This window comes from Odocoileus virginianus, chromosome 31, assembly GCF_023699985.2.
Source record: "Odocoileus virginianus isolate 20LAN1187 ecotype Illinois chromosome 31, Ovbor_1.2, whole genome shotgun sequence".
NCBI classification, from domain to species: domain Eukaryota; kingdom Metazoa; phylum Chordata; class Mammalia; order Artiodactyla; family Cervidae; genus Odocoileus; species Odocoileus virginianus.
In genome coordinates this window covers 36,740,017-36,762,366 of record NC_069704.1, presented here as the reverse complement: position 1 = coordinate 36,762,366, position 22,350 = coordinate 36,740,017, and the positions used below count along the sequence as shown (strand labels likewise).

The following is a 22,350-nucleotide window of genomic DNA, read 5'->3' as shown; positions in this document are numbered from 1 at the left end:
CTAGGCACTGAATGCATTAATTCAAGAGTGCAGAAGGTCTAAACTATTAATGCTTAAGTCTACCTGATGTCCAAATAACCACTTAAATAACTGAAAAATATTACCTGGTTCTGTGAACAAAACCCAGTCTCACCAATTCTGAAGTTTTAACTTTTTTTGGGGTGGGGAGCTGCACTATGCAGTGTGTGGGATCTTAGTTCTCTGACCGGGGATTGAACCCTTGCATTGGTAGCATGGAGTCTTAGCCACTGGCTCACCAGGGAAGTCTTTGGAGTTTTCAACCTTTTGAGTCTTGGGTCCAATAATTTAATGTAAGAACTTGGGTCCTGTGCTTACATGACAGAACCAAAAGTTGTACTTCTAAGACCGTCACTTCTGTATTTTAAAGTACTCTGTTGATGCCTTAGTAACAGTTGCATTTCTCCTTGGCTGAACCTCTCCTTGAGACCCCCGTCACACCAACCCCCTGCCCCAGGCAAAAGAGCAAATCTAAGTGTTTGAGTAGCTTTTATCAGTAGTTTCAGAACTGCGCTAACTGTACAATTTAGATCTTTTAGTAAGGAAGAGTTCCCACTGCATGCAGAACTAGAGTTTGCAGGTTTTCCTTTCTAAAACTGGGATCTTCACGTGAATTAAAAAGAATAAGAAAATAACAACTGGTTCTTACTTCCTCAAGAATCAAGTCTTCCTGCCTGGCTTTATGTGTTCCACCAGCTTTGTTCTTCCTTTCAGTTTGTAGGCTCTGCCCTGCCCGCTACAGATATCCAGCAAGTGCACTGCACTCAGCAGAGGATGCAAAAATGAAAGAGATACAAGTCTTTTTCTTGCAAGGAGGAGCCACTCAGCAGTGGACCTGAAGAGGCTGCTGCCAGCAAGAGCAGTGGATCCAAGAAAAAGAAAAAGCTCCGAAAGCTATCCCAGGACAGTTAGAATGGACATCTTCCTAGTGGGACATAACTTACAGAGGTATTCCCCATCACATCCCCTAGAGCCCAATAAAAATAAAAACAAATTAAATAAATAAATAAATAAATATTTTTCTTGAAGAACTCACTGTCTAATAAGGAGACATGAAAACATAGGAAGAGGTATAAAGTATGGCAGGGGTTCAACAGATGGAGACTTGAGTTTTTAGAGAATGAGAGGCATCAGAGATAAGTCCCTGGAAGAAAACATGACATGGAGACATCTAGATATTTTATCATGACTCCTCAGCCATCCATCTATGTCTTTCGATGCCAGACACAATGTTTTCCATTTATTTGTGAATTTCTCAATGCTAGCTAGAAAGCAATAAATACTTTTTTTTAAGTGGTAAAATATGATACATATATAGAATATTGTGCATATTTTAGAGTGTTTACTTAGGAGTGGAATTTTGGGGTCATAGGGTGTATGCAGCATAAACTTATTAGATAAAGACAAACCATCTTCCAAAGAGATTAAATCAGCTCCCTCTCTTACTAGTGGAATGTGAAGATTCCTTCCTCTCTCCTTCTATCTGTTGTTGCTCCTATGGTGAATCAGGCTCTGTACTCCCTTCCTTATATGTCTTAGTTCATCTCATTGAGTAGTGATATTTTTATAATAAATAACCAGTAAACATATCACAAAACTGATTGGGAGACTGAATTAGTGACTGAAATAGTTTCCATATCCACTGGGGACTATCTTGAAGAAATAAAATATCATAGTGCACTTTTCTCGTTTTCAGAAACATGAACTTCTTCTGGCAGACTTTATTCTGCTTGGGGGCCATCTAGAAAGTTGGATTATGTGTGTGAGAGAGAGAGAGAGTGTGTGTGTGTGTGAGAGAGAGAGAGAGGGAGAGAGAGAGAGTGTGTGTGTGAGAGAGAGAGAGGGAGAGAGGGAGAGAAGGAGAGTGTGTGTGAGAGAGAGAGAGAGGAGAGAGAAGGAGAGAGAGAGAGAGAGTGTGTGTGTGTGTGTGTGAGAGAGAGAGGGAGAGAGAGAGAGAGAGAGAGAGTATGTGTGTGTGAGAGAGAGAGAGAGAGAGAGAGGGAGAGAGAGTGAGAGAGAGAGGGAGAGAGGGAGAGAAGGAGACTGTGTGTGTGTGAGAGAGAGAGGGAGAGAGTGTGTGTGTGAGAGAGAGAGGGAGAGAGGGAGAGAAGGAGACTGTGTGTGTGAGAGAGAGAGAGGAGAGAGAAGGAAAGAGTTTGCATGTGTGTGAGAGAGAGCAAGAGAGGGAGAGAAAGAGAGAGAGTGTGTGTATGTGAGAGAGAGAGAGAGAAGGAGAGAGAGAGTGTGTGTGTGTGAGAGAGAGAGAGAATGAGAGAGAGAGAGAGTGTGTGTGTGAGAGAGAGAGAGAGAGCGAGAGAGGGAGAGAGAGCGAGTGTGGCAGTGGTCCAGGCTCTGTGCCGGGGCCACCCCATCCCATTTACAGAAGGGTAACTCGGCATCTCTGGCCTGCAGTGTCCCTTGGTCCACTTCCTTCCCTTTGCTGGGGGTAGGGGCAGTGGGTGCGTCACTCCTTCCTAATTTCACAGTCGTCTTCTGCAGTAAAACCAAGCTCCCCTCTTTCCTCACAGGTGCCTGAATGTTTCTAGTCTCTGAATCACCATTGATTCCACATGCAGCCATTTATCTTTAGTCCATCCTATATTCTACTCTTTATGGGTCTTGATCTGTACTAATTGATCTGAGCCCTTTGGAGTTGCCGTAGTTTAGTGTACTTTCTTTGAATCTTAAAACTCTACAATGACAAAAATGAGTATTTAAAAAAAAAACAAAAATGAATATTTAATTCTTACTCACAGATATGAATATTAAATTCTTGTCTTTTTAAGTTGAGGTATAGTTGATTTACAATATTGTGTTAGTTTCAGGTGTAGAGCAAAGTGATTCAGTCTTTTTATATGTGTATGGGCTTCCCTGGGGACTCAAATGGTAAAGAATCTGTCTGCAATACAGGAGACCCAAGTTCGATCCCTGGGTTGGGAAGATCCCCTGGAGAAGGAAACGACAACCCACTCCAGTATTCTTGCCTGGAGAATTCCATGGATAGAGGAGCCTGGTGGGCTACAGTCCATGGGGTCACAAAGAGTCAGATATGACTGAGTGAAAAAAACTTTCACTTCCTTTTCATATGTTTATATGTATATATATGTGTGCATATTATTTTTCAAATTCTTTTCCATTTTAGTTTACTGAAAGATAATTTACTGAAAAATACTAACCCTAACTGAACATAGTTCCCTGTGCTATACAGTAAGTCCTTGTTGTTTAGCTATTTTATTATTATTATTATTGCCACATTGTGTGACATATGTGACATATCTTAGTTCCCTCACCAGGAATTGTAGCCAGGTCCCCTCCATTGGGAGTGCGTAGTCTTAACCACTGGACCACCAGGGAAATCCCAGCTTTATATATAGTAGTGTGTATCTGTTAATTCCATACTCCTGATTAGTCACAGATAAAAATTTTTGTGTAATGGGAATTTTTAGTTTCTTATTTCCTTAGTATTTATTATGCTATTTGCTATTGATTCAACTATTGCAACTTCCATAGAAAGTGGCTTGTCTTTTTCAAAACAATTGAAGTTGGCTTTTTATAGCCAATATCATTATGCTAAGATTCATCCATATTGCGGGTCAACTATGTTTCTTTCATTTTATCTGCTGTATTCTATGCTGTCGTCTGAACACATCACTGTTTATCCATTCTCCAGTTGGTGGGCATTCGGATGGTCTCTTGGATTTTATGTTTGTGAATGATGTGGCCTTGAACATTTTTGTGTGTGTCTCCTGTGGTACATGGGACAATCTTTCTCTCATATGTGTTCTTAGGAGTGGGATTTCTGAGTCACAGAGTATACAGACTTCCAGCTATAGAATATCGAGGCTAACTGTGTTTCAATGTAGTTGCACCAATTTTTGTATGTGGGTAATCGATAAGAAATACAATAGTGGGGACTTCCCTGGTGGTCCAGTGGGTACAACTCTGGGCTCCCAGTGCAGGGCGTCCAGGTTTGATCTCCGGTCAGGGAAGTAGATCCCATATACCGCAACTAAGAGTTTGCAGGCTTCAACTAAAGCTCCCACATCCTGCAATGAAGATGAAAGATCCAGCATACCGCAACTAAGACCCAGGGCAGCCAAACAAATAAATATATATATAAAAAAATGCAATGGTTTCCCATGCTCTCTAATGCTTGATATTGTCAGACTTTTATATTTATTTCTTTCCAAACTGGTGCAAAACAGCTTTTCACTGTAATCTTGATTTGCATTACCCTGAGCAAGATGATGGTGATGATATTCACATGTTTTTTGATTATGCATGTGTACATGCTGAGTTGCTTCAGGAATGTCCAACTCTTTGTGACCCCATGTACTGTAGCCCACCAGGCTCCTTGACTATGCATATTTCCTCTTGCATGAAATGCCTCTTGATTCCCATTTTACAGATGAGAAAGCTTATGATCAAAGACATTAGGTATGTCTTCTATGGTGACATAAGTATTATGGGCAGACCTGAGCTTCAAACTCAGGTGTATCTGAAACACACAATATGTGTTTTTTCCACTTAACACTACTTCCTTAAGCAATGGGACTAATTTATAATGCGCTTTCCCAGTGGCTCAGCGTTAGAGAATCTGCCTGCAATGCAGGAGACTTGAGTTTGGTCCCTGGGTTGGGAAGATCCCCTGGAGGAAGAAATGGCAACCCACTCTTCTTGCCTGGAATATCCCATGGACAGAGGAGCCTGGTGTGCTACAGTCCATGGGGTCACAAAAGAATCAGACACGACTGAGTGACTAAACAACAACAAATCAGAGGTTATTCACTTAGATAAGTGCTTTCTCTCAAAGGATTCGCTTTAGCAGTCTGTCCTTTTATTCCAACAATGAAGCCATGATTTACACAATTTGAAGTTTTCTTTTCACAATTGCTATCATTTGAAAGTCAGTTTGTAAGTCTTGTAAGAAAAACGTTCTTATTAAATTAAAATTTTCTCACTTTTGGGGAACCAAATGATAGTCCCCAGATTTTTCATTCACTTTAGGAATTAGGTCCATTCTGAATTGCTATTGATCATTTCAAAAATCAAAAAATAACACCAAAATATTAAAAGTGTGGGCATACCATGGAGACCCAGGGCTGGCCAAGAGGAAGCTGAGTAGTCCATATTAACTAGATGTTTTGTATTTTTGGATTGTGTCTAATATTGTTACTGGGATTCTATGTAGTATTTATTTTGGAGGAAAAGACTGACAAAGATAAATTTATGAAATGTCTTCCCTAAGTCCTTGAGCCCCTCATCCCTTTCTGCCCTCTCACCCTACTGATGCTCTTCCTGGCACAGGCCCAGCTGATAAATTTCTTTACTCTACACGCACTAGACTGTACACTCCATGAAAGGAGAGCTCTTTTTCTCTATTGCAGCCTTATCATCCGCATGAGTGCCAAACTCAGAGTGGATGTTTATGATCTAGTACAGTGATCCCCAACCTTTTTGGCACCAGGGATTGGTTCTGTGGAAGACAGTTTTTCCACAGACTGGGGCTGCGGGTATGGTTTTGGGATGATTCCCGTGCAGTAGGATTCTTGCTCTTGCGAGAATCTAACACTGCCACTGATCTGACAGGAAGTGGAGCTCAGGCAGCAATGTGAGCAATGGGGAATAGCTGTAAATACAGGTGAAGCTTTGCTTGCTCACCCACCGCTCACCTCCTGCTGTTTATCCCAGTTCCTAACAGGGGCTGGTACCAGTCTATGGCCTGGGAGTTGGGGACCCCTGATCTAGTTGATAGAAGGAAAAATGACAAAACGTTATATTGGGTGGCTGCTGTTTTTAGAGGCACCCTTAGCAGCAGCAGCAGCATCCCCCATTTACCTGTTGTTTTACCCCCACCCACAGCCTGTGCAAAGAAGAAGGAAGGACATGGCAAGGTCACACTGCATCACGAGATGTTTAACACTGCCTCTCCTGCTCCCCACAATTCAGCACCCTACATGGGAGCCAGAGACTAAAAGAACCCCATAGTAGTACATTCTGGGGATTGTAGTTTTATATGGGCTTCATCTATTCACAGCATCAGAGAGTTAGGTACTGGAAGTAAAATTGGATTACATTTTAGCTTAACAAAATTGTATCAGGATAAAAGCTTCTGGACATGAAAACTGATCCAGAAGCTGAATATATCAACTTGCCTCTCCAGCTGTATATTTGAAAATAAAATTCAGTCATCACTATAGTGGAGAGATTTCAGGGCCAAGGACAGTCCACACACCTTGAATTTTCGTAAATATTGAGTCCAGATGGCTATCTTTTCTTTATTGGCTAGGTCAACAGAAAACATTTCTTCACAGGGCTTATGAAATCCTGCAAAATAAAGGAGATACTAATGTAAAATAAAGGAGATACAAAATAAAGGAGATACTGATACTAATTTCTCATTTAAATGCTTTCTACTCTGCAGTCACCCTCTGTGTGTGTGGTTTTTTTTTTTTTCAGTCTAACTCTATTGACACTTTCAATTGCTAAGTCTAAGATCTCTCTTGGTAAATGTCACCTTGCATTTGAAAATATGTGGGTTATTTTCAAATATCTTTTGATATTGATTTCTAACATAATTCCACAGTGACAAGAGAACAAACTGTATGATTTCAGTACCTTTAGACAGTTAGATTTTTGCACCTTGTTTTATGTCCCTAGATATGTTCCAGTGTCTCCTAGTTTATAGTTTACAGAACTTGAACAGAATTTGTATCCTACTATTAGATGGGGAAACAATGGAAACAGTGACAGTCTTTATTTCCTTGGGCTCCAAAATCACTGCAGATGGCGATTGCAGCCATGAAATTAAGAGACACTTGCTCCTTGGAAGAAAAGCTATGATCAACCTAGACAGCATATTAAAAAGCAGAGATATTACTTTGCTGACAAAAGTCCATCTAGGCAAAGCTATGGCTTATCCAGTAGTCATGTATGGATGTGAGAGTTGGACCATTAAGAAAGCTGAGCACCAAAGAATTGATGCTTTTGAACTGTGATGTTGGAGAAGACTCTTGAGAGTCCCTTGGACTGCCAGGAGATCAAACCAGTCAATCCTAAAGAAATCAGTCCTGAATATTCATTGGAAGGACTGATGCTGAAGCTCCAATACTTTGGCCACCTGATAGGAAGAACTGACTCATTGGAAAAGACCCTGATACTGGGAAAGATTAAAGGCAGGAGGAGAAGGGGACAACAGAGGATGAGATGGTTGGATGGCATCACTGACTCGAAGAACATGAGTTTGAGCAAGCACTAGGAGTTGGTGATGAACAGGGAAGCCTGGCATGCTGCAGTCCCTGGGGTCACAAAGAGTTGGATGACTCAGCAACTGAACTGAACTGATTGTGTGAAAATTGTATAAATCTTAATTATGTTGAATTGGTTCACAATGTTTTTCAGGTCTACTATATCCTTCTACTTGTCTGTATGTTCATTCTATTAATTTTTGAGAGTCTGATATTGAAATTCCAACTAAAAATATTAATTTTTCTACTTAAAAATAATTGTAATATATCATAATATAGTGGAACTATATGTAACCTTGTTCTGTATTGCCAAGTCTCTCCTGTAAGTGTGTTATCATGCTTTCATAATTTAAAAAAATAAAATTAAAATAATCAAAAAAAAAAAAGGAGAGGTACATCTTTTGAATATTTAGAGGGAAAGTAAAGTCTAATATAACGTAGTGCAGGAAGTAGAAGAAATTTTAGGGCAGCAGTACCCAACCCTTTTGGCACCAGGGACCAGTTTCATTAAAGACAATTTTCCCATGGATTGGGGGGTGAAGGAGATGGTTTTGGGATGATTCAAGCACATTACAATTTATTGTGCACTTTATGTTATTATTACTTTGGCTTCATCTCAGGCATTAGCTCCCAGAGATTGAGAATGCCACTGTTTTAGGGTATCATTTGCATAACAAGATGCAGGAAGACATAGCTTCAGTGATGAAAGGATAGAAATTTATAAAAGGAGAACATGTTGCATGAAAATATAAGAGGATAAGACAAGAAGGGTGTTGGGTGAATTAAGGAACCATTGCAAGGCAATTAAAAATGCAACAGCTGAATTGCTATCCACACTGAAGGCAGTAAACTGTGGGACAGATAGAAAACAATGGAAGCACTGAAGTGGAGAACAAATGTCATGGTCTGTTTCCAGGATGCAGAGGAAAAGTCCAGGGACTTTTAACCCAGATGATCTGGGAATGGAGATACAAAAAGGAGTGCCAACCTCAGAACTTCAGGTATTCCCAAGGAAGAAACTGTAGAGATGGAAGCAATAATCAAAGATATGCTTGAGCCAACCTTCTTGACTTTGTTCCAAAAAGAATCTATTTACCATGTTCTAGGAAGAGGCTGTGAAAAGCCTTCCTTCCTCTTCTTGGTGCTCTCCCTTCTGGGGCAGTGGTCTGTAAGGCAGTACAAGGAAGTGGGGTCCATATTCTAGGGGTCAGAGGTGGTGCCTTGGAAGAGAAGTGCATAGCAGACAGGGAATACAAGTTTTCTGTAGCTTTTCTGGAAAGGTCCAGGCTAGTGGTTTCTTGTTACCTTTAAACTGGTGCAGCTTAGGCTTATCTGGCCAGTGGTTGTGAATTTTAAGAAATCTGTATGAGCCATGAGACTTCCCTCATAACTCAGATGGTAAAGAATCCTCCTGCAATGCAGGAGACCTGGATTCGATCTCTGGGTCAGGAAGATCCCCTGGAAAAGGAAATGGCAACCCAACTCCAGTATTCTTGCCACGGACAGAGGAGCTTGGCAGATTACAGTCCATGGGGTTACAAAGAGTTAGACACTACTGAGTGGCTAACACTAACTGAAGAGTCAGGGTTCTCCAGGGAAGCAGAATAGAATAGGATATGAACATATGTAAACACAGATATACATACACATAAACACATACACACATACATATACATGACACATGTATGCTTACATGCATTTACATATACACATATACATTGCTATTGTCTTAGTCACTAGGTTGTGTTGCTAAGATTCTTTTGCAACCCAGTGGACTATAGTCCACCAGGCTCCTTTGTTCGTGGGATTTTTCAGACAAGAATATTGGGGTGGGTTGACATGTCCTCCTCCAGGGTATCTTCCCAACCCAGGGATCAAACCCACATCTCATGCATTGGCAGGCAGGTTCTTTACTGCTGAGACACCAGGGAAGCCCACACATGTATGTATATAGACATACTTGGTTCATGCAGTTATGGAGGCTGACAAGTCCCAAGATCTGCAGGCTAATCAGCAGATGGAGACCCAGGAGGGGCAATGGTATAATCCTGATCCAAGTCTGAAGATTTGAGAACCAGGGTTTCTATTGGTGTGGTTCTAGAATGGCAGGCCAACATGCCATCAGACTTGAGATCCAGGAAGAGCTGATGCTTCGCTTTGAGTGTGAAGGCAGGAGAAAGCCAGTGTCACAGTTTGAAGACAGACAGGCAGGAGGAATTCTTAATTGGGGGAGGGTTGGCCTATGCGTTCTATTCGGGCCTTCAACTGACTGGACCCACATTAGGGAGTTGCTCAGTGGCTCAGTCATGTCTGACTCTTTGTGCCCCCATGGACTGCAGCAAGCCAGGCTTCCCTGTCCTTCACTGTCTCCTGGAATTTGCTCAAAGTCACACTAGGGAGGGAAACTTGCTGAACGCAGGCTACTGATTTAAATGTTCATCTCAGCCAAAGACACACAGAAACACCCAAAGTAATGTCTGGGTGCTCTGTGGCCCAGTTAAGTTGACACAAAATGAATCATCACAGAATCCTTCCAGATCACATATGCCATTTTTAAACGTTGTTTTATGTCCTGTGGTTGGGGAAGGGGCCACAGTGAATTTGGAACAGCCCAGAAATTCAGGACCCCGCTCCCACCTTTGTCCTGTAGGATGACTTCTAGGCATTGAGAAGGGACCCCAGAGGCAGAAATTTGCACTATCCAGGAGGGAAAGCATCTCTTTGAGAATACAAACCTACCTCCTACCCAAACATGAGGCAGGCAGGTCCTGTGAGAGAGTCAATTCCTAGGCAGGTTGATAAGAAGTCTGGGATCCCCAAGGAAGAGAAAGGGGTCTGGGGCTCTCAAGGAGGAGATGGTGTCTGGAATTTTCAAGAAAGAGGAAAAGACAAGCATCTTTCTTTTTTTCTCTACATTCCTTACTCTTGGTCACATAATATGTTTTTTTTTCTTTAAGCCCAGAACTGATAATTACACAACAAACAACTCAGTTTAAACTCTGTACTGAGTTATGTAACAAAAATGTATCCTCCTTGAGGATAGTTTTTCCTTCTTGAAAACCATCTGACTAATCCTGTTATCTTAGAATGTATATTATGGGGATGGGTCTGGTAAGATCTTTCTATTGTTAAGTTCTAATCCTGTTACCTTAAAATGGAAATTGTGGGAGTGGGTCTGGTAAAATTTTTACAACTTTGAGACATTCTTTTGACTTATTGTAATGACTAATTAAAAAAGTCTATAAGTCCCTTGCTTAGACTAGTGAGGGGGGCACTCTTTGTACCCCTTCTGATGTCTGTGTCAGAAACTTTCTCTGTCCCTTTTCATACTTTCATAAAACTCTGCTACACAAAAGCTCTCGAGTGATCAAGCCTGGTCCCTGGTCCCATAGCTAAATCTTCTTTGGAGATCATGAATCCGACACTGTTCACTATAAGCTATCATCCTGGGAGCTCATCTGGGATCTTCAGGACAAGGTAAGAACACTCAGATCTCTAGTCTCTCTGCTTTCTCAGTATACACATTTTATGCTTTACTTTACTAACACTTCAGCGTGTTTGTGTGAATGAAAGACATGCCCTGCGTGAAGCAAGTGATGAGCCTGCTCTGCGGTTTTGTGGTGCCTTGTAATGACTGAAGGTAGCCCCCAAAATGGGAGCCTTGTTGGGGGTTTATACTGACCTGCCAATGTCAGGAGACACCCAACGTCCCTGGGAGGGGAGTGGCCAGAAATGGGCAAAGTGTGTAGACCGAACTTTCCTTTCTCGGTCACCTTTTCCTGGTCTCTTTAACCATTTTGAAATTACTTAGAGAATTAGAACTACTAACCTAATCTGTTGGATCATAGACTTTCAAGGGACTTGTGATCCATGCTGTTACTATGTACTTTTTTTTTTTCATTTATTTTTATTAGTTGGAGGCTAATTACTTTACAACATTGCACTGGTTTTTGTCATATATTGAAATGAATTAGCCATGGATTTACATGTATTCCCCATCCCGGTCTCCCCTCCCACCTCCCACTCCACCTGATCCCTCTGGGTCTTCCCAGTGCACCAGGCCCGAGCACTTGTCTCATGCACCCAACCTGGGCTGGTGATCTGTTTCACCCTAGATAATATACATGTTTTGATGCTGTTCTCTTGAAACATCCCACCCTCGCCTTCTCCCACAGAGTCCACAAGTCTGTTCTATACATCTGAGTCTCTTTTTCTGTTTTGCATATAGGGTTATCGTTACCATCTTTCTAAATTCCATATATATGTGTTAGTATACTGTAATGGTCTTTATCTTTCTGGCTTACTTCGCTCTGTATAATGGGCTCCAGTTTCATCCATCTCATTAGAACTGATTCAAATGCATTCTTTTTAATGGCTGAGTAATATTCCATGGTGTATATGTACCACAGCTTCCTCATCCATTCGTCTGCTGATGGGCATTTAGGTTGCTTCCATGTCCTGGCTATTATAAACAGTGCTGCGATGAACTTTGGGGTACACGTGTCTCTTTCAGATCTGGTTTCCTCGGTGTATATGCCCAGAAGTGGGATTGCTGGGTCATATGGCAGTTCTATTTCCAGTTTTTTAAGGAATCTCCACACTGTTCTCCATAGTGGCTGTACTAGTTTGCATTCCCACCAACAGTGTAAGAGGGTTCCCTTTTCTCCACACCCTCTCCAGCATTTATTGCTTGTAGACTTTTAGATAGCAGCCATTCTGACTGGCGTGTAATGGTACCTCATTGTGGTTTTTATTTGCATTTCTCTGATAATGCGTGATGTTGAGCATCTTTTCATGTTTTGTTTTTTTTTTATTTTTTATTAGTTGGAGGCTAATTACTTTACATCATTACAGTAGTTTTTGTTATACATTGATATGAATTAGCCATGGATTTACATGTACTCCCCATCCCAGTCCCCCCTCCCACCTCCCTCTCCACCCGATCCCTCTGGGTCTTCCCAGTGCACCAGGCCCGAGCACTTGTCTCATGCACCCAACCTAGGCTGGTGATCTGTTTCACCCTAGATAATATACATGTTTCAATGCTGTTCTCCTGAAACATCCCACCCTCGCCTTCTCCCAGAGTCCACAAGTCTGTTCCATACATCTGAGTCTCTTTTTCTGTTTTGCATATAGGGTTATCGTTACCATCTTTCTAAAGTCCATATATATGTGTTAGTATACTGTAATGGTCTTTATCTTTCTGGCTTACTTCGCTCTGTATAATGGGCTCCAGTTTCATCCATCTCATTACAACTGATTCAAATGAATTCTTTTTAATGGCTGAGTAATATTCCATGGTGTATATGTACCACAGCTTCCTCATCCATTCGTCTGCTGATGGGCATCTGGGTTGCTTCCATGTCCTGGCTATTATAAACAGTGCTGCGATGAACACTGGGGTGCATGTGTCTCTTTGAGATCTGGTTTCCTTGGTGTGTATGCCCAGAAGTGGGATTGTTGGGTCATACGGCAGTTCTATTTCCAGCTTTTTAAGAAATCTCCACACTGTTTTCCATAGTGGCTGTACTAATTTGCATTCCCACCAACAGTGTAAGAGGGTTCCCTTTTCTCCACACCCTCTCCAGCATTTATTGCTTGTAGACTTTTGGATAGCAGCCATCCTGACTGGCGTATAATGGTACCTCATTGTGGTTTTGATTTGCATTTCTCTGATAATGAGTGATGTTGAGCATCTTTTCATGTGTTTGTTAGCCATCTGTATGTCTTCCTTGGAGAAATGTCTGTTGAGTTCTTTGGCCCATTTTTTGATTGGGTCATTTATTTTTCTGGAGTTGAGCTGGAGGAGTTGCTTGTATATTTTTGAGATTAATCCTTTGTCTGTTGCTTCGTTTGCTATTATTTTCTCCCAATCTGAGGGCTGTCTTTTCACCTTGCTTATAGTCTCCTTTGTTGTGCAAAAGCTTTTAAGTTTCATTAGGTCCCATTTGTTTATTTTTGCTTTTATTTCTGAAATTCTGGGATGTGGGTCATAGAGGATCCTGCTGTGATTTATGTCGGAGAGTGTTTTGCCTATGTTCTCCTCTAGGAGTTTTATAGTTTCTGGTCTTACATTTAGATCTTTAATCCATTTTGAGTTTATTTTTGTGTATGGTGTTAGAAAGTGTTCTAGTTTCATTCTTTTACAGGTGGTTGACCAGTTTTCCCAGCACCACTTGTTAAAGAGGTTATCTTTTTTCCCATTGTATATCCTTGCCTCCTTTGTCGAAGATAAGGTGACCATAGGTTCATGGATTTATCTCTGGGCTTTCTATTCTGTTCCATTGATCTATATTTCTGTCTTTGTGCCAGTACCATACTGTCTTGATGACTGTGGCTTTGTAGTATAGTCTGAAGTCAGGCAGATTGATTCCTCCAGTTCCATTCTTCTTTCTCAAGGTTACTTTGGCTATTCGAGGTTTTTTGTGTTTCCATACAAATTGTGAAATTATTTGTTCTAGTTCTGTGAAAAATACCGTTGGTAGTTTGATAGGTATTGCATTGAATCTATAGATTGCTTTGGGGTAGTCTAGCCATTTTGACAATATTGATTCTTCCAATCCATGAACACAGTATATTTCTCCATCTGTTTGTGTCCTCTTTGATTTCTTTCATCAGTGTTTTATAGTTTTCTATGTATAGGTCTTTTGTTTCTTTAGGTAGATATACTCCTAAGTATTTTATTCTTTTTGTTGCAATGGTGAATGGTATTGTTTCCTTAATTTCTCTTTCTGTTTTCTCATTGTTAGTGTGTAGGAATGCAAGAGATTTCTGTGTGTTAATTTTATATCCTGCAACTTTACTGTATTCGTTGATTAGCTCTAGTAATTTTCTGGTAGAGTCTTTAGGGTTTGCTATGTAGAGGATCATGTCATCTGCAAACAGAGAGAGTTTCACTTCTTCTTTTCCTATCTGGATTCCTTTTACTTCTTTTTCTGCCCTTATTGCTGTGGCCAACACTTCCAAAACTATGTTGAATAGTAATGGTGAGAGTGGGCACCCTTGTCTTGTTCCTGATTTCAGGGGAAATGCTTTCAATTTTTCACCATTGAGGGTGATGCTTGCTGTGGGTTTGTCATATATAGCTTTTATTATGTTGAGGTATGTTCCTTCTATTCCTGCTTTCTGGAGAGTTTTAATCATAAATGGATGTTGAATTTTGTCAAAGGCCTTTTCTGCATCTATTGAGATAATCATATGGTTTTTATACTATGTACTTTTACTTAGACTCCATGTATGGAAGCACGTAGCCTTGCTAGGAGCCAAAAGTTACAACAGCACATTTGGGAGTGAGGTGGAGCTCTAACTCCAGGAACATCTCTCAGGCTAGAGGTCACTCTCTTGGCTACCCGCCTCAAGGGCCAGGGACCTGAAAGTGAATCTTCGTCATGGCTGTGCCTCCGATCTCTGTGGAGAGAAGTATTGCTGGTGACCATAACGTTTTTGAGGACACAGATTGGGAATTTCAGGATCTGGTCAGGCTGGAAGCAGTGCTAGCTTTCAGCGGACAAGAAGAGGCTCTCTGGTGGATTTTGTCTCAATGTCCTAGGTGTTCCTTTTGTGGAATCTGTGGGGATGAGCTGAAAGGACAAAATTTACTTTTTCCTCGCTGGCCAACCCCCCACCACCTCTTTTGCTATATTGGTGTGGTGACACTCAAAGGGACATCTCGGTTGTGGTTCATCCCTTTGTGACTCACCATTTCTACTGTGGTCAGGACTGTACTCGTGAATGTACACAGGCACATGTAAGATGGATGTTTCCCCTAGTAGTACCAACTTGGGAAACATTCCCAAAAGCTGCTCTGCTCCACCCCGGGTGGCATCAGAGAAAAGGGCAAATCAAAGATCTTGGTGGTAAGGAACAAAATAAGTCTGGGATGCCATCAGGTCGACCCCTGGTGCATCCACGCCCGAGTCAGTGGTAGAGCCAGGAGGCACGAGTAAGACACCTGCGTCTGTAAGGGACAGACTTAGTCCAACCAGGGAAGGAAAGCTTCAGTGTAAAGTCTGTCTACACTTCCATCTTGAGCAGGGAAGGATGCTTCCATTGGAAAAAAGCCATGGTTGTGGATGCCGCTTTTTTCTCTCTTACAGATGGGAGCTAACCGTTCCAGAACCACTTCTTTAAAATGTATTTAAAAAAAAAAACTGGGACAAGTTAGACCCCCAGAAATTAAAAAGGTACGCCTCATCTTCTTCTGTGATACTGAATGGCCACAGTATCCTTTGGAAGATGGGGAACCCTGGCTGGTTGAAACGTCTCAATTATTACTGTTTCACAACTAGGCTTGTTCTGTAGAAAAAAAGGGAAATGGGTAGAAGTGACAGGAGTGTTGCTCTTTGCATCTCTGTGAGACATGTCAGACTTACGTCCTAAGGGTACAGATTTGAGTGTGAAACCTTCAGCTCCCTCCTGTCCTCTTACTTTGCCCCTGTATCTGCGGCTCCCAACTAAACAGGCTGAAAACCAGGGCACCCATCTAGGATGAGTTGCCTCAGTCTAGCTAGAATTTCAAACAGTCCCAATTGTGGTCGAGACTATTTAGAGGATCCAAAAGGTACATGGAAGGCTTTACGGGACTAACTTTACTTTACGAACTTACTTGGAAAGATAGAATGTGTGTCTTGGGACAGACACTGACTCCTGACTTGAAAACTTGAGTTTTTGGGGAAGCTACTACTTTTGGAGATGAATAGCTTGCATGTGAGGCAAGGGAAGAGGGAACATGAAATAACCCTCCTCTTTCCTACTGGGAGCCAAGTGGTTCCAATAACAGAGTCACTTTGTATTCTTGAAGGACTCAGCAAACAAGTGCTAAGACTTTATGCTAAGTTGGCTGGCATAGAACAGGGAGAGAAGGAAACTCCTGGTAAATTCTTAGATAGACTATGGGAGCCTCTCCACAAGTTTATTGACGTTGATCTTGAAATTATAAGAGAGAAATAATTTTTAAAGATAGATTTCTCACCAAGTCGGCTCCAGATATCTGCCATAAGTTATGAAAACAGGTGTTTGAACCAAGTCAGTCTTTAGAAAAACTGTTATAGCTGGCTCAGATGGTATATTAGGTTAGAGAATACGAGGAGGGAAAAAGAACAAGACAAAAGACTGAAGCCCCAACAATGGCTGTTAGATCTTCTCTGAAACAGCCTGAGAAAAATGAAAAGGAACGGACTTGTCATTACTGTGGAAAGGAGGGGCATCTCAAGAGGGATTGTCGTTAGGTGTCTAAGCCACCCCTGGCTCCATGTCCAGTCTGAAAAGGACTGTACTGGAGAAGAGACTGCCCTCCGAGGTGTAGGCCCCAGGGGTTGGACTCTCAAGACAATCAGGACTAAATGTGCTCGGGGGTCTCCACAGAAGCTCCCATCCTGATTATATCTGAGGAACCCCGGGTATTAATAACTGTGGCGGGCCAATCAGTAGATTTTTTTGGACACTGGGGCAAATTTCTCTCTCCTCACTGAAGCCCCTGGTCCGCTTTCCTCCCCATTCACTATTGTAATGGGACTGTCAGGAAGAGCCAAATGCTATTATTTCAATCATCCTTTAAGCTGCAACTGGGACTCTGTGCTCTTTTCTCATGAATTTCTGATTGTGACAGAGTCTCCCTCACTCCTTCTGGGGAGGGACATACTGAGCAAGGTCCAGGTCTCTATTTTCATAAATATGGAGCCTGCTCTTTCTCTCCCATTAATTGAACAAAATGTAAATCCTAAAGTGTGAGCTGATGGAAAAATTGTGGATCAAACACAAAATGCTGTTCCTGTCTTTATCAAATGCAAAGACCCTCATCTATTTCCACATCAAAAGCAGTACCCTCTAAAGCCCAAGATTAAGGAAGGGTTAAAACCCATCATTGAAAATTTAAAGGAGCAGGGGCAATTGATTCCCTGTAATAGTCCATGCAACACTCCTATTTTGGGTGTGAAAAAGTCAAGTGATGAGTGGAGACTAATTCAAGATTTATGAATAATAAATGAGGCTGTGGTTGCTTTTATTCATACGCCAAAAACAAATGGATTTTCTTGCTTACAAGTCTGGGTAGACACTTATACTGGATGGATTAAGGCCTTTCCCCATGATAGTGAATAGGCTAAGGAAGTTATAAGAATTTTAATCCATGAAATTATTCCCAGGTTTGGGCTGCCATGGAGCCTCCAGAGTGACAATGGCTCTGCCTTTAAAACTACTGTAACTCAAGGGGTGTTAAAATCTCTAGGAATAGTATGTCATTTACACTGTTCCTGGAGATCCCAATCTTCAGGAAAAGTAGAAAAGGTTAATGACATTATTAAGAAACATCTGCGCAAATTAACTCAAGAGACTCAGGACAGTTGGCTTAACGTTCTACCCATAGCTTTAATGAGGGCTTGGACTGCTCCTAAAAAGGAAGGACTGTCCCCCTTTGAATATATCTATGGGTCTAAGGACATACCACCCTGAACATGCCCGATCTCCTCTGAATATATCTATGGAAGACCCTTCTTACACACAGACATTGTCATAGATCCCAAAGCCTTAGAATTAACTATGTGACTCAACTTTCAGCTTCTCAACTTCCTCATCAATTGAAGGCTTCCCATGGTGGGTTTCTCCACTTCAAGAAAAGGGCTTTCTACAACTCTGTGAATACCTTGACCAACAATAATCATACGTGATGCCTCTTCTTGATCTGATGACATCTAACAGTCTTAAGATGGACTGATGTAATTATGGACATAATGCAACTTTTAATCTTGATTATGTTTTAACTTGGTTTAATGACTATTTTGCCTTACATCTATAACTGTATAATGGGGTTTGTTCCTAACCATCTGAAAGCTTTTAGGTTACAAATGGTTGTTCAAGCGCCTACCAGTGCCACCACCTCCTCCAACTGTTACTTGGGGCTCCTGGATCAGAGACCCTCAATATGAGGGTTAAGAGAATATTTTGCCTCAACAATTTAGGGGTGACATCCCTCAACAGCAAGAAGTAGTTATGGAATAAAAAAAGACGACCCTTTCCCTTGGCAACATAATTCTCCTTAAAGAAAAAGGGGGGATGAGAGAGTCAATTCCTAGTCAGGTTGATAAGAAGTCTTGGGCCCCTGAGGAGGAGATAGAGGTCTGGAATTCTCAAGGAGGAGGAAAGAACAAACATCTTTCTTTTTCTCTACATTCCTTAGTCTTTGTCATATAATATGTTCTTTTTTCTTTAAGCCTGGAACTGATAATTGCACAACAAACAACTCAGTTTAAACTCTGTACTACCTACCAGAGATGCTCAAAGGGCTCAAACCTTGTGCACACCAGGACCCAGAGACTGAGCCAGAGCTGTGTTCGAGTGTCTTCTGTGGAGGTATGGGTCAGCAGTGGACTGATGTAAAGGCAGGGGCTCTGGGTGCAGTAGACCTGGGTATGGCATGAGCCCTCTTGGAGAGGGTTGCCATTAATCCCACCATAGAGTCACCAGAACTTACGCAGGACTGAGGAAACAGACTCTTGGAGGGCACAAACAAAAGCTTGTGTGCACCAGGTCCCAAGAGAAAGGAGCAGTGACCTCACAAGAGACTGACCCCAGACTTGCCCGTGAGTGTCCAGGAGTCTCCAGTGTAGGCTTGGGTCTGTAGTGGCCTGCTGCAGGCTGGGGGCACGGAGTGCAGCAGTGGCTGCATGGGACCTTTTGAAGGAGGTCGCCATTATCTTCGTTACCTCCACCATAGTTTGGCCTCAGGTCAAACAACAGGGAGGGAACACAGTCCTACCATCAACAGAAAATTGATTAAAGATTTACTGAGCATGGCCCTGCCCATAAGAACAAGACTCAGTTTCCCCCTCAGTCAGTCTCTCCCATCAGAAAGCTTCCATAAGCCTCTTATCCTTCTCCATCAGAGGGCAGACAGACTGAAAACCACAATCACAGAAAACTTACCAATCTGATCACATGGACCACAGCCTTGTCTAAGTCAATGAAACTATGAGCCATGCCGGGTAGGGCCACCCAAGATGGACAGGTCATGGTGGAGAGTTCTGACAAAATGTGGTCCACTGGAGAAGGGAATGGCAAACCACTTCAGTATTCTTGCCTTGCCCCATGAACAGTATGAAAAGGCAAAAAGATAGGACAATGAAAGATGAACTCCCCAGGTCGGTAGGTGCCCAATATGCTACTGGAGATCAGTGGAGAAATAACTCCAGAAAGAATGAAGAGATGGAGCCAAAGTAAAAACAACACCCAGTTGTGGATGTGACTGGTGATGGAAGTAAAGTCCGATGCTATAAAGAACAATAATGCATAGGAATCTGGAATGTTAGGTCCATGAATCAAGGCAAATTGGAAGTGGTCCAATGGGAGATGGCAAGAGTGAACATCGACATTTTAGGAATCAGTGAACTAAAATGGACTGGAATGGGTGATTTTAACTCAGATGACATTTATATCTACTACTGTGGGCAAGAATCCCTTAGAAGAAATGGAGTAGCCATCATAGTCAACAAAAGAGTCTGAAATGCAGTACTTGGATGCAATCTCAGGAATGACAGAATGATCTCTGTTCATTTACAAGGCAAACCCTTCAATATTACAGTAATCCAAGTCTATGCCCCAACCAGTAACGCTGAAGAAGCTGAAGTTGAATGGTTCTACAAAGACCTATAAGACCTTCTAGAACTAACACCCAATATAGATGTCCTTTTCATTTTAGGGGCCTGGAATGCAAAAGTAGGAAGTTAAGCAACACCTGGAGTAACAGGCAAATTTGGCCTTGGAATACAGAATGAAGCAGGGCAAAGGTTAATAGAGTTTTGCCAAGAGAACACACTGTCATAGCAAACATCCTCTTCCAACAACACAAGAGAAGATTCCACATGTGGACATCACCAGATGGTCAATCCTGAAATCAGATTGATTATATTCTTTGCAGCCAAAGATGGAGAAGTTCTATACAGTCAGCAAAAACAAGACTGGGAGCTGACTGTGGCTCAGATCATGAACTCTTTATTGCCAAATTCAGACTTAAATTGAAGAAAGTAGGGAAAACCACTAGACCATTCAGGTATGACTTAAATCAAATCCTTTATGATTATACAGTGGAAGTGACAAATAGATTCAAGGGATTGGATCTGTAAGATAGAGTGCCTGAAGAAGTATGGATGGAGGCTCATAACATTGTACAGGAGGCGGTCATCAAAATCATCCCCAAGAAGAAGAAATGCAAAAAGGCAAAATGGTTGTCTGAGGAGGCCTTACAAATAGCTGTGAAGAGAAGAGATGTGAAAAGAAAGGAGAAAAGGAAAGGTATATCTATCTGAATGCAGAGTTCCAAATAATATCAAGCAGAGATAAAAGAGCCTCCCTCAGTGATTAATACGAAGAAACAGAGGAAAACAATAGAATGGTAAAGACTAGAGATCTCTTCAAGAGACTTAGAGAGGCGCTCCCAGTCAAAGCCCAGCCTCCCGCCCTCACCCCCAACCCTCCGAGGGGCCGCCAACCAAGCCATCTCACGAGCTGCGGACTGCGGCCCCGACCCGAGAGGGAGAGCGCGACAGACATGGCGGCGGCCAAGCCCGAGAACCTCTCCCTGGTGGTGCACGGACCCGGAGACTTGCGCTTGGAAAACTATCCTATCCCTGAACCAGGCCCAAACGAGGTGCTTCTGAAGATGCATTCTGTTGGAATTTGTGGCTCAGATGTCCATTACTGGCAGCATGGTCGAATTGGAGATTTTGTTGTGAAAAAGCCAATGGTGCTGGGGCATGAAGCTTCAGGAACAGTTGTAAAAGTGGGATCATTGGTCAGGCACCTACAACCAGGTGATCGTGTTGCCATCGAGCCTGGTGCTCCTCGAGAAACTGATGAGTTCTGCAAGATTGGCCGATACAATCTGTCACCTACCATCTTCTTCTGCGCCACGCCCCCCGATGATGGGAACCTCTGCCGGTTCTACAAGCACAATGCTAACTTCTGCTACAAGCTTCCTGACAATGTCACCTTTGAGGAAGGGGCCCTGATTGAGCCACTGTCTGTGGGGATCCATGCCTGCCGGCGAGCTGGAGTCACCCTGGGGAACAAGGTCCTTGTGTGTGGAGCTGGGCCAATTGGACTGGTCAGTTTGCTTGCAGCCAAGGCAATGGGTGCAGCTCAAGTGGTGGTGACTGATCTGTCAGCCTCTCGGTTGTCTAAAGCCAAGGAAGTTGGGGCTGATTTCATCCTCCAGATCTCCAACGAGAGCCCTCAGGAAATAGCCAAGAAAGTGGAAGGCCTGCTGGGCAGCAAGCCAGAAGTCACAATTGAGTGCACAGGGGTGGAGACCTCCATCCAGGCCGGCATCTACGCCACTCATTCTGGTGGGACCCTGGTGCTGGTGGGGCTGGGCTCTGAGATGACCAGTGTGCCCCTTGTGCACGCAGCCACCAGGGAGGTGGACATCAAGGGCGTGTTTCGATACTGCAATACATGGCCGATGGCGATTTCAATGCTTGCATCCAAGTCTGTGAATGTAAAGCCCTTGGTCACCCATCGGTTTCCTCTGGAGAAAGCTCTGGAGGCCTTTGAAACATCCAAAAAGGGTTTGGGGTTGAAAGTCATGATCAAGTGTGACCCCAATGACCAGAATCCATGATGTGACTTGAGCTCTGTCGTCCCCACTCTCAGCATGTTGGGGTTCAGTGGTTGACTGGGAATGGTGGAAGTTTCTTTTGAGTAGTTAGAATAATTAAAATAATTCATTGTAAGCAGAGAGCCTTACGCTGGGGAGTTGTTGTGCCTTAAAAACACAAATAAGAAGAATTTGGGGGAACTTGTAGTCAGGATGACCTGTTTATGCTGATCAAAGTTCAAATAGAGCAGAGCTTGGCAGGCAAGTGCTGGGAACTCCCCTTCTTCCTGGAGTGCCTGGAAGTTGAATAAGGAAAGAAATCTGCCTATTGAATTCCTGCTTCTCGTGTGACTGTGGCCAGATGGGAGATGGTAGTTCAGGTAAGAAGAGACCATTTACAACTTTATCAAGACTTAAGTGGCCCAGAACCTGATTTTCACAAAAAATCTGCAGCTCCGGGTTGAGAGTAAAAGGTTGTGAATAATTTTACTTCAGAAC

At 42.5% G+C, this 22,350-nt stretch overlaps 1 protein-coding gene and 1 long non-coding RNA gene across 2 annotated transcripts in view; both read left to right on the top strand.

Annotated features, from left to right (window-relative positions):
• Positions 1–22,350, top strand: part of LOC139032464 (uncharacterized) — a 46,095-nt gene that overhangs the window by 14,802 nt on the left and 8,943 nt on the right. Inside the window, exon 2 of the long non-coding RNA XR_011485016.1 lies at positions 18,473–18,611. This is a non-coding gene — a long non-coding RNA (uncharacterized lncRNA). The remainder of the gene's footprint in view (positions 1–18,472; positions 18,612–22,350) is intronic.
• Positions 20,692–21,991, top strand: LOC139032463 (sorbitol dehydrogenase). The gene has a single exon (XM_070459641.1). It carries the CDS (start codon positions 20,806–20,808, stop codon positions 21,874–21,876), a length of 1,071 nt encoding a protein of 356 aa, XP_070315742.1. The 5' UTR covers positions 20,692–20,805; the 3' UTR covers positions 21,877–21,991.